At 42.8% G+C, this 12,406-nt stretch overlaps 1 protein-coding gene across 4 annotated transcripts in view; it reads left to right on the forward strand.

Moving 5' to 3' along the window:
* Positions 1 to 541: 541 nt before the first annotated feature.
* ZNF236 (zinc finger protein 236) overlaps positions 542 to 12,406 on the forward strand; it is a 95,654-nt gene continuing 83,789 nt past the window's right edge. For 2 of the 4 annotated variants that reach the window (XM_072152357.1, XM_072152359.1), the window contains exons 1-2: positions 542 to 739; positions 11,266 to 11,405. In XM_072152357.1, the coding sequence (XP_072008458.1) occupies positions 622 to 739; positions 11,266 to 11,405 (258 nt within the window). In that variant the 5' untranslated portion in view covers positions 542 to 621. Of the gene's footprint in view, positions 740 to 3,935; positions 4,222 to 4,382; positions 4,455 to 11,265; positions 11,406 to 12,406 lie in introns of those variants that run through there. The other 2 variants (XM_072152360.1, XM_072152361.1) reach the window with 2 other exon arrangements.

The raw sequence follows: 12,406 nt of genomic DNA on the forward strand, positions 1-12,406 counted from the left end.
GGAAGGGGACCCAAAGCAGGAGCTCCAAAGATAATCCATCTCTGCCCACACCTCCTAGCTCCTCCTGTAGTCCTGGTAGCCAAGTAGGTGTCACTTTAAAATAGCACTGAGCGTGGCGCACCCTGGACTGTCTTGGTGTTGAGTCCTATCTGATAAACTCTGTGCTGGGTGCCCACAGAAAGGGCTCCTGTGGCACCCGTGTCATAGGTTTGCCACCACTGCATTAGACCATCTGTTATGAAGGAATAATTGAATAAAAATGGATGGCTATAAAATAATGAAAGACAAATTTTTATTTTCTACAGAGGAGTTAAAAGCATCAGGTAAATACATGACATCCTGTGGCACAAGCACTTATTGCATTACAGCAGCCTGCCCTTGTAAGTACATGTTAGATTGCACCTGCACAATACTAGCAGGTAACCATGGGAACAAGAGGAGATATTTTCGGTCTAAGTAATGTGAGTGAGCGACACATTGTGGCGGGCGCGACACATTTTGGCGCACTTTCAATTCAGGTCCGCGCGACATAATTTCTGGTTACACACTCAACTTCCTGTTGGTAACCGGAAGTCATTAGCTCCAAGACAGCTGCTGCACGTGGGACGTCTACCTCATATAATGGACACTACACTTCACCACAGCACCCCTGAGGAAGCCAGTTGGGTGGCGATACGCGTGGGGTCTCGTGCCCCAGTCTCCCCCTACCTCTCCTTGGTCTGTATTTTCATCACCACAGGTAGATACCTTTCTGATCCATTATAGTGCTTTACAGAGAGTTATATGATCTTATTTTGATTTACTGCTTCACAATTTGGATCAACCTCTGTTTGGTTTCTACCATATTCTAGTATTTCCGCCCGTTTCATTTTTCGTCATTTACCTGGTCAGGAGAGGCTTTGCTCATTGGGGGGAGCTGGTGTTGGTCAGGTTGACCGGCTTTATCATATGTTGGTTTACATTTGTGTGTAGTCCACACTTTTAAATGTTTTTAACCCCTTAAGGACGGAGGGTTTTTCGGCTAATTTCTCGCTCTCCAACTTCAAAAATCCATAACTTTTTCATTTTTACGTGTACAGACCTGTGTGAGGGCTTATTTTGTGCATAACAAATTTTACTTTCCCGTAATGTTATTTATTTTAACATGCCGTGTACTGCGAAGCTGAAAAAAAATTCCAAATGTGGAAAAATTGAAAAAAAACCGCACGTGCGTCACGTTCTTGTGGGCTCAGTTTTTACGACTTTCACTCTTCGCTCCAAATAACACGCCTACTTTATTCTTTGGTTCGGTGCGATCGCGGTGATACCAAATTTATATAGGTTTTATTGTGTTTTAATACATTTTCAAAAATTAAACGAATGTGTACAAAAAAGAAAAAATTTTTTTTGCCATCTTCTGACGCTAATAACTTTTTCATACTTTGGCGCACGGAAATGTGTGAGGGGTCATTTTTTGCGAAATGAGGCGACGTTTTCATTGCTACCATTTTGAGGTCTGTGCGACATTTTGATCATTTTTTATTTCATTTTTTATGTTATGTAAAAAGGTGTAAAAGTCGCATTTCGGACATTTGGGCGCCATTTCCCGCCTCGGAGGTCACCGCCGGCCGTAACCGTTTTTATATTTTGATAGATCGGGCATTTTGGGACGCGGCGATACCTAATATGTCTGTGATTTTTACTGTTTGTTATGTTTTATATCCGTTCTAGGGAAAGGGGGGTGATTTGAACTTTTAATATTTTATTAATTTTTTTTATTTTTTAAACTTTTTTTTTTCACTATTTTTTAGACCATCTAGGGTACATTAACCCTAGATGGTCAGATCGCTCCTACCATATACTGCAATACTACAGTATTGCAATATATGGCGTTTTTGCAGGTCTTACATTACAATGAGCCACTGGCTCATTGTTACGAACCTGCATAAACCATGTAGCCTCGTGTCAAAAGAAGACCCGAGGCTACCATGGTAACCGATCGCCGCCCCCCGATGACGTTCGGGGGCGTGGCGATCGAAAAAAAGATGGCGGCGCCCGCGCGCCGCCGTCTTTTAAACGCCGCCCGCGACTTTGCGGGCGGCGTTTAGAGGGTTAATAGCCGCGATCGGTGCTAGCACCGACCGCGGTTATTAGCGGTGGGGGTTTTGTGCAAAATGCAAAAACCCCCACCTCTGTATGAAGAGGACTCAGCCCGTGAGCCCTCTTCATACATCCCTTATACCTCTGCGCCGTAGAGCTACGGCGCAGAGCGTTAAGGGGTTAATATTTCTGTGTTGTGGTGTACTATGGTACAAATAAAATTTGTTTACTTTTTTCTTTTGGGTCTCATAGCATACTTCCTTTTTTTCTTTGTGTATTTATAATAAAGTCGAAAATGCCACTTTTTTACCATTTCGAAAAATATAAAAAATTCTATAAAAAGTGATCAAAAGTCCATACAGTCCTCAAAATGTAAGCATTAAAACGTCATCAAAAGTCGCAAAAACATTACAACACCCTCATCTCCGTGCACTGAAGTATGAAAAAGTTATTAGTGCCAGAACATGGCAAAATGAAGAATTTTTTTTTTTTGTACAGGTTTTAAAATTTTTAAATGTATGAAAACATTATAAAACCTGTACAAATTTGGTATCCTCGTGATCGTACCGAACCAAAGAATAAAATAGACGTGATTTGGGGCGCTGCCAGCACCGATTGCGGCAGTTAACCTGTTAAGTGCTGCGGTCGAACCCGACCACGGCACCTAACTTACCGTTAAATGCCCACCGCCATCTTGGATGGTCGATCGCAGCCCCCTGGAACGTCATATGAGGGCGGCGATGGGTTGCTATGGCAGCCTAGAGTCTCATTGAGACTCGAAGGCTTTCCAGGTGCAATGATTTCTAATAGCCAGCAGAGGGCAGGCTATTAAAAATCATAGTAAAATAGCTATATACAGGCAGTCCCCGGGTTACGTACAAGATAGGTTCTGTAGGTTTGTTCTTAAGTTGAATTTGTATGTAAGTCGGAATTGTATATTTTATCATTGTAGCTCCAGACAAATTTTTTTTTTTTGCCCAAGTGACAATTGGAGTTAAAATTTTTTTGATGTAATTGGACCAAGGATTATCAATAAAGCTTCATTACAGACACCTTACAGCTGGACATTGCAGTCTTGGACTATAGTAAAGCCTCCAGAGAGCTTCACCAGAGGTCACAGTGGTCCGTCTGTAACTATGAGTCGTCTGTAAGTCGGGTGTCCTTAAGTAGGGGACCGCCTGTACTGCAATACACTAGTATTGCAGTATATAGTATAAGCAATCGGACCCTGCAGGGTTAAATTACCCTGGAGGATCTAAAATTTGAAAATGGTGCAAATGCGTTTTTTCATCATTTTCACTGCATTCTGAATTTTTTTCCCGCTTCCCAGTACACGGCATGGAATAATAAATACCATCAGTATGAAGTGCAATTTGATAAGCCCAAACACAGCTCTTTACATGGAAAAATAAAAAAAAGTTAGATTTTTGAAGGTGGGGAGTGAAAAATGAAAATGCAAAAATGAAAAAATGGTCACGTCCCTAAGGGGTTAAGTTACAATTCAGTTTAAAAAAACAGCAGAACAGAAATAAAAAGGCAGATGGGAATTAGCCCTAAAAAATGACATTTCATACTCTACCTAAGGAGTTTAGTGGGGTGCCAGGTTCTCTCGCAAGTGAATCTGAAATGGAAATATCACTACCAGATAGGTGTGTACAAATATATCTGTAAATACATCTGGAGCTCATTCCTTGAAATGTTTGTGTTCCTTTAATAACTTTTTCCAGAAGTTAATATGGCCGCTCTGCATTCCAAATTGACAGAGTGAATGACTGGACGAACTACAATTCCCAGCATTCCACGCTCGTCCCGATTACCCAACATTTGAAGCCACATTCATACACACTGGACACTGTGATCACTAGCCCGGAGTGTGCACCATACGACCAGCGCCAGCAACTCCGGCCTCTCACATCATCCAGCGGCCCCTACGTGACATCACAGCCATAACTCCGCCCCACTCCGCTTCCTCCGCCGCGGACGCGTCTGCTTCCTTCTCCTCCCTCCTATGTATGCTGCTGCTTCCGCCGCCGTTGAGAAAAAAGAGGAAGAAGCGACATTAACCTGAAAGAAAAAATAATCCGGGACAAATGCCTCGGGGCCGCCCCCCGAAACCACGGGCCGGGGATGGATCAGCCTCAGGTAAAAAAATACATTGTATGAGCACATGGAGAACGGCGGCGGCTGTGAGGAGGAGAGGCTGGCTGCACAGCATGTTACTTGTGCGGACAGGAGCGTATATAGTCCCCGGATATGGTGGAGAGGCCGCGCTGTGATCGGCCGGAGTCTGGGCGGAATGATACGGGAGGGGACGCAGCACCCGGACTAGAGGCTGCTGTAGCTGAGAGAGGAGCAGTGCGCAGCCCGGCTGCCGGGTGCGCTGCGCTGTGCTGTGGTCACGGCTGGCGCCAGCGCTTTATTATATACATTTCTGTATTGTGTGTGACGTCACTGGCAGTGCTGCGCCTGAGCGGCTCCATCCTCTCTATAGCTATAATAAGGCTCATTATTTGTGCTATTACACGTTACTGACTGCACAGTATCATTAGGTTCAGGCAGTGCTTGTTCAATTTATAGAATATTCCAGAGAGTCCAAAGTGTTTTGTATTACAAAGATCGGCAAGGATGTAAGGGTCTGCACCTGTCTTGTGTACTCTACATTTGGCTCACGTTAAAGGGGTTGTCTGAGAGCACAAAAAAACTTTTTTAGGGGGCTGGCTAAAAAAATCCCCAAACATTTACTTAGCGTCTCGGTCCCTCTTGGTGTCCTGAGCTGCCATCACTCCGGTCCGTACCCCATGTAAATAAACGGACATGGAAGCCGCACTGCATACAGTATCTAACCACCTCGGCTGGCTGGAAGATGTACGCAGTTCGGCTTCTGTGCCCCTGTTTGTTTACATGGGGCACAGGCCAGAGTGTTGTCAGTTGTCAGCGGGGGACACCAGGAGGGACCGCAGAGGTAAGTAAATGTTTATTTATTTTTTTTTAACCAGCCCCCTCCCTGCAATACCACATATCTACCTATAAAGGTAGATCGGGTGGTAGGTGCGTCTATTGAACGTGAGGATAATTCTCACGTCCCTGCAATCTTTTAATAACTTTTATTTCCCTATTATGCAGTCTTACTAAAGAGGCTACTGGGGTGTGGAGTAGCTGGAGCTGAGGCTGATCCACGTCCCCGCAGCCCCTTTGACCCTCCTACCAGATGTCTTTGGCGCGCAGCTCCTCGTAGCTGTGCCCCATTGTCTGCTAAGCCTGCCGTCTGCGCATGCGCTAAACAGCAGGCCCGCGTCTGTGCAGTCACTGCTCTGAAGCCGGAGGTACTGTGCATGCGCAGACAGCAGGCTTTGGAGACGAGGGCGCGTAGTTACGAGGAGCTGCACGCCGAAGATATCTGGTAGCAGGGTCATAGAGGCTACTGGGGCGTGGAGTAGCCGTGCCTTGTGGCCTCAGCTCCGCCTACTCCACGCCCCAGTAGCCTCTTTAGAAAATCTGCATATTAGGGAAATAAGTTATTAAAAGATTGCGGGGACGTAAGGGTTAGCCCTTAAAAAGGCTATCCTCACGTCCTACAGATGCACCTACCACCCGATCTACCTTTATAGGTAGATCCGTGGTGGTAGGTTTCCTTTAAAGGAAATCTACCAGTAGTACAAGGGGTCCCCTACTTAAGAGCACTCACTTACAGATGACCCCTAGTTACAAACGATCCTCTAGATTTGGGTAATTTACTGTACTTTAGCCCTAGGCTACAATGAACAGCTGTAACATTAAAGGTGTCAGCAGTTAAAGGGGTTGCCCGAGTTTTCAAAAAAAACTTTGTGGCCGGGAGCGGGCTGACTAAAACAATAAAGCTGTACTTACCTCCCGGTGCCCCCCCGTATCCAGCGCTGCTGTCCCTCCGGTCCGGGCGCCATGTAAACAAACATGGCCGCCGGAGCAGCGCTGGACTCAGTTCCGGCCGGACCCGACAACCTTCCGGCCCCCATACACAATGCTGTGTATAGGGACGGATAGGCGTACCCGGCCACGGCCGGCCGGAAGCTGAGGTAAGTACATCTTTATTATTTTAGGCAGCCTGCTCCCGGCCACATATATTTTATTTTTTTTTTTAAACTCGGACAACCCCTTTAAGCTTCATTGTCAATCCTGGTTCTTATGACAACTATTTAAAAATCCAATTGTCACAGGGACCAAAAAAATTCTGTCTGGAGTTACAATTATAAAATATACAGTTCCGACTTGCATACAAATTCATCTTAAGAACAAACCTACAGAACCTGTCCTGTACGTATCTCGGGACTGCCTGTATTTAGTAGAAATAAACTAAAGATACTCGCCTATCGTCCTCGGTGACGGCACTGGTTTTATTTTATCTTGCCACGCCTGCAAAAAATACTCATTTGTCTATCTACCCTCTTAGCCTGGCACACACTCACCTATAATTTACTTATCAAGTTATAATTGGAATGTAAATGGGCACCTGTCTACATAAATTACTCAACAATTTAGAAACCCAAATTGTAAATTACCCATTTGTAGCTATAAGTTACTTAAAACTTATAGCGGTAATGCTATGTCCCCAGAAACTTAAGTTATTAATGCTATAAGCAGAGACTTGATGTTCCTTTTTATTTTACAACTGTATATGTATTGTATATATGTTCTTGTAACCATTTTATGGCTGACAATGGTAGGTTTTAGACTTGCACTGCACATCAAGTCTCTGCTTGAGCGCGGTCCGGCGTTCCTATTGTACAGTGCGGCAGTGTCTGCAAGCTTTATCAGTGCCATTTGCAGCGCACCATCAGTAAATGCCTGCTAAAACGTCTAGGTTCATATATAAGGCGCACTGGATTATAAGGCGCACCTAATAATAAGGATGAATGACCAGCAGGGGGCAGACCTGTGCACAGTTCAAGGCAGCTGTTGTCTTTTGTACGGTTCATATATAAGGCGCACTGGACTATAAGGCGCATCTTTGATTTCTGAGAAAAAGGATTTTTTGTGTGCCTTATAGTCTGATAAATACGGTAGATGTGTGTTACAGATTTGTGTTTTATGAATAAGAGCTTAAACAAGGGATCAGAGCATGTAAAAGAATTAATTAATATAACAGTCCCCTAAAGACAAACATTCTCTGTACTCATCTAATAAATTTTAAAAAAAAACCCACAAAATCATCAAAAAAAACCCCTACATATGTGGTATCGCCAAAACATTATTGGACCCACTTGGTGAATTCCGTAAAGACAAAACCTGAAAAACTTTCCCAAAATTTACATTTTTCGTAATATTCCTTCACAAAAATGTTTCAAAAATGGTCAAAAACAGTTATGAGCACCAAAATGGTACCACTGAAAAGGACAACTGAACACGTAAAGAATAAGCCTTAAGCCAGCTCTGTCAACCAAAAAATATTAAAGTTATGTCTCCAAAAAGAAATGAGATTTTGTCTATATTACCGTATTTTTCGGACTATAAGGCGTACTGGATTATAAGGCTCATCCTCAATAATTGCCTGCTAAAACATCTAGGTTCATATATAAGGCACATCGGATTTAAGGCGCACCTGATTATAAGATGAATGATGAAAATGTGACAATGCATAATCTGCTCTGAATGGCGCGGCTTCCCTTCGATGCCCTGGCGTGTGCCCATACAGCAGGTTACCACCACATATGGGGTATTGTCATAGTCGGGAGAGTTTGGGTATCAAACCTTGTGGAGCGTTTTGGTATTTTATCCACTGAGAATGTGTACATATGAAAAACACATTAATTTAGCCAAAAAAAAATCTAAATTTCAAAATTGCACACATCTTTGTTTTAACCCTTGTAAAACAATTAAAGGGTTAACAACCTTCATAAAAGTTGTTTTATGTACGTTGAGGGGTGTAGTTTCTATAATCGGGTAATTTATGGGGTTTTACTTTTTTAGGCCTCTCAAAGTGACTTGAAACCTGAGCAGGTGCCTCAATTGCATGGTTTTGTGTTTTTTTTGTGTGAAAATTTGAAAAATCGCACCTAAAGTTCAAAGCCCCATAACATTCTACAAAAATAAGAGGAAGCATAAAAAAACAAGTCACCATAAACCAGACATTCGGTTAATGTTCTCTATCAAGTTTTTTTGCTGTTATGACTATGTATGAAAAAAGTAGAACATTTTGAATGTCGAAAATTGAGAATTTTTCCAAACTTTTTTTCATAAATAAACGCAAAACATACCACCAAAATATTTCAACTAACGTGAAGTACAAAGTGTCACAAGAAAACTATTTCAAAATCACTTGGATATGTTAAAGCGTTCCGAAGTTATAACCACTTATAGTGACACAGGGCAGATTTGAACAAATGAGTTGTGTCAGGAAGGTGGCTTTGGCTCTTCTGCTGCCTCATTCACGAGGGAGTGACAGATGCTGTTATACAGTATAGGGGTGCACACCTCACCTAATGGAGAATGTAAACCTTGGCACCGAATAAGAACTACAAGTATCATCAAAAGGGTATAAACTTTTATAATACAGATGTAAAGGATATGTGGTAATTGTCCCATGTAGTTTTGCTGCTGAGTCTTACAAAGTAGGTGGGGGACAATAGAAATTCCACCTTAACTTTCCGCCCACAGTAAATTGGTCCATTCCTGACGTGTGCTTTGAGTATACAGTACTGTTGGGAAGCACTGCTATACAGGTACAGCACAATGATACCCAGCAGCTAAATCTGCAATAACAGCCACACATGTCAGAATCACAATTAACTCATGTATTCAGTTCTGTTATCTTTTTAGATATTATGTCAGTAAAATGAATGTGCTTTTTAGGAAATCTACCATCAACATTAACCAAGGGTACTTACTCATAGATCCAGACACCTTGACTGTGGTATTATTCTTATATTTGTTATCTATGGCCTCCTTCCTTCTAAAGTCAACGTTTAAAATTATGCTAATGAGTATACCGTATATACTCGAGTATAAGCCGACCCGAGTATAAGCCGAGACCCCTCATTTTACCACCAAAAACTGGGAAAACCTATTGATTCGAGTATAAGCCGAGGGTGTAGTATACAGCCAGTCTCCGCGTAGTATACAGCCAGTCTCCGCGTAGTATACAGCCAGTCTCCGCGTAGTATACAGCCAGTCTCCGCGTAGTATACAGCCAGTCCCAATGTAGTATACAGCCAGTCCCAATGTAGTATACAGCCAGTCCCAATGTAGTATACAGCCAGTCCCAATGTAGTTTACAGCCAGTCACCATGTTGTATACAGCCTGCCCCCATAGAGTATACAGCCTGCCCCCATAGAGTATACAGCCTGCCCCCATAATGTATACAGCCTGCCCCCATAATGTATACAGCCTGCCCCCATAATGTATACAGCCTGCCCCCTGCCAAGCGAATAAAAAAATAAAAAACGTAATACTCACCCTCCGGTGTCCCGATCTTCAGCGGGAGGCTCCCGATCCTCGGCGACGGTGGCTCCTCTTCTCTCTTCTGTAGCCGGCAGATCGCATCCATGTGATCTCCCGGCGGGCGCGCACTAGGATACCGCGGTGTCGCGGCTGATGGCGTCATCAGCCGCCACACCGCTGCATCTTATTGTGCGCCCGCCGGCAGATCACATGGACGCGATCTGCCGGCTACAGAAGAGAGAAGAGGAGCCACCGTCGCCGCCTGGTACCGCGCCGAAGATCGGGAGCCTCGCGCTGAAGATCGGGAGCCTCGCCCTGAAGATCGGGACACCGGAGGGTGAGTATTACGTTTTTTCTTTTTTTCTTGACTCGTGTATAAGCTGAAGTGAAGTTTTTCAGCACATTTTTTGTGCTGAAAAACTCGGCTTATACACGAGTATATATGGTAAATAGCTCTGGGTGGCTTAACTGTGCAGGAACACCTCCGCCTCCCAAGGTGTGCTGAAACTTCCTCTGCTCTGAAATTACATCAGGCAGAGGGATAAGGGAAGTGTTGATGGAACAGAGGAAGGTGAGACACTGTAACATCATGTGAAACTGCAGCATAGTAACACCCCTAGGTGTTTAAAAAAGTTGATTTTAGTAGGTATAGGAAATATACCACAGTCCCAGTGCCTAGATTAATGAGTAAATGCCCCTGGATTTATCTCAAAAAGCAGAAAAGAATTGCACCAAAAATAGACCAACATGCAAAAAATAGTAAATGGAAAGATCTCACAATATAAATCAATATTTTATTCATGTACAAAGACAGACACAAAGAAGACATACATTTAAAAGAATATTTTACAAGAAAATTTATACGTGGTGGCCCTGGTATGGGTCAACCACCAAGCACCCCTATCCAGACAATGGTTGCTGTCTATATGTCTACCTCAATATTGCATATAATCCAAAGTAATGTGACCCAATATAGAGTTCAGTAGCAATAAGCCCAAACTGCATATTCCGCAGTGGTGTAAACAGTGAATAAATAGCCGTAAACAATGAATCAAAAAAGTGCCAATACTTCCATCAAAACTAACCCAAACACAAGAAAGTGCTGAGTGCTAACAATAAAGTGCTAATAAAGAGCTATGAACAATCACTACTAAAGTAAAAATAATACCCACTACATGTATCCAAGTAGGGATCTGAGTCAAGTAAACACTGCAGGGCTGGCATACAGGTAGAGGTAGATATGATAGGCGGTGAGCTTGTGGAGCCGTTATCTACCTCTTATCTACCCACCTTTGTGCTCCTTTACAACACCTACTTCCTGCTCATTCACTCACACAGTGACAGTGCTCACAGTGTGGTGATCTGAAATGAGTGGGGTTAAGGGAAGCGGCACAAAGGTGGGGGCAGACAGCTGAGGAGTGAGCAGCACACACAAGTCACATGGTTTTTTTAAATGCTTCGAAAGCAAACCTGGGACTTGGAGCATGATTCTATCAGGGTGCAACATAAGTTAAAACGCAGAATTACAAGTTATTAGGAGTTTTATGAGAATTACAAAATTTGTATACCGTAATGCAAATGCTTAGAGAAAGCAGAAAGACATCTCTGCATACCATCTGTAATGGGCTTATGCAACCTTTAATGTAAATGAGGTTCCTGGTGACAGGTTCCCTGTAAGCTCTGCACTTACATGAGGCATACCACCAGTATAAAGACATGTGAATAATCTGACACTTTTTCTTGTAATTTTTTTTTTATTTAAAACTTTATAGACGGTGTTTTACCAGCAAATGCAGAGAATACCAGCTACTCTTACCATGGGTCATCCCATAAATGTAACATTTGCATGATGACTTTCAATAAGGAAACACAATATCAGAAACACATGCGAGATCATGAACGGAATGATAAGGTAAGTCCAGGTACCGGTACTTCCATGTACACCTATCACATTGACGTATGCTTTACATTGAGCACTTATCTCTTAATATCAATGTATTATGCAACTTTATAAGCACAGACTTATCTTATTGCTTTTGACAACTCTACATTTTAATATTATTTTTGTTTCATCACTATAAGCATAATGCTGAATTATACTGCCCATGCATAATATGTCCTGGTCCAAATATTTTTTTTACGATACGACCAATCCCACACTGTCAGAAATAGCTTGGAGTACTTCAGCACACCATAATAAACTTATTGAAATGATGTATATGTGTTGTGTATCTTAAAGGAACCAGTATGCAGTCTAATGTTAGAGAGGGTCACATTTTAAGGTTATGCTTCGATATGGAGTGAGTAGATTTCTTTTTACTTCTTGCTATGTGCATCCTTTTGTAATGCATATTGTGGGGCATATTGTGTGCTCCATGTTGCACATATTTTATGATAGCAGAATCTAGTAGTGGAGATTTCAGTATTTTAGCAGCCTTAGTGCCTTAGTGTAATGGAGCCTTTAGCTCTATGCTATAGCGACAAAGCAGAGACACGTATGGTATGTCATAGAGTAGTAGCACGCCATGGGAGTAAGTGATTGGTGAAAAAAAGTTTCATATTGTCCAATAGGCACAATACTACGTGTAGCATCCTTAGAGGTGAAGGCTGCTCTCGCCCCTGGAGCTCAGTAGCTGGATCGGACAATGGGTAATGTGTGAAGAAACAGTCAGACGTGGTGTAAAGGACACATTTATTGGTACATGACTGGTCAGACTATGCGTTTCGGTAATGCTTTGTTTACTTCTTCAGGTCCACTTTGTATACAGCGCAGAGCATGTGTGCCGCACTTGGTCTAACCCATTGTTAACCAATAAATGTGTCTTTTATTGACTTCTGGCTATTGTCTAGGCAGCATGCCACTGATGAACCTTGTTGTAGTCTTTCCTTATACCCATCTCATAGCTTGTTTCC

Source organism: Engystomops pustulosus, chromosome 5 (assembly GCF_040894005.1).
Source record: "Engystomops pustulosus chromosome 5, aEngPut4.maternal, whole genome shotgun sequence".
Taxonomy (NCBI): Eukaryota; Metazoa; Chordata; class Amphibia; order Anura; family Leptodactylidae; genus Engystomops; species Engystomops pustulosus.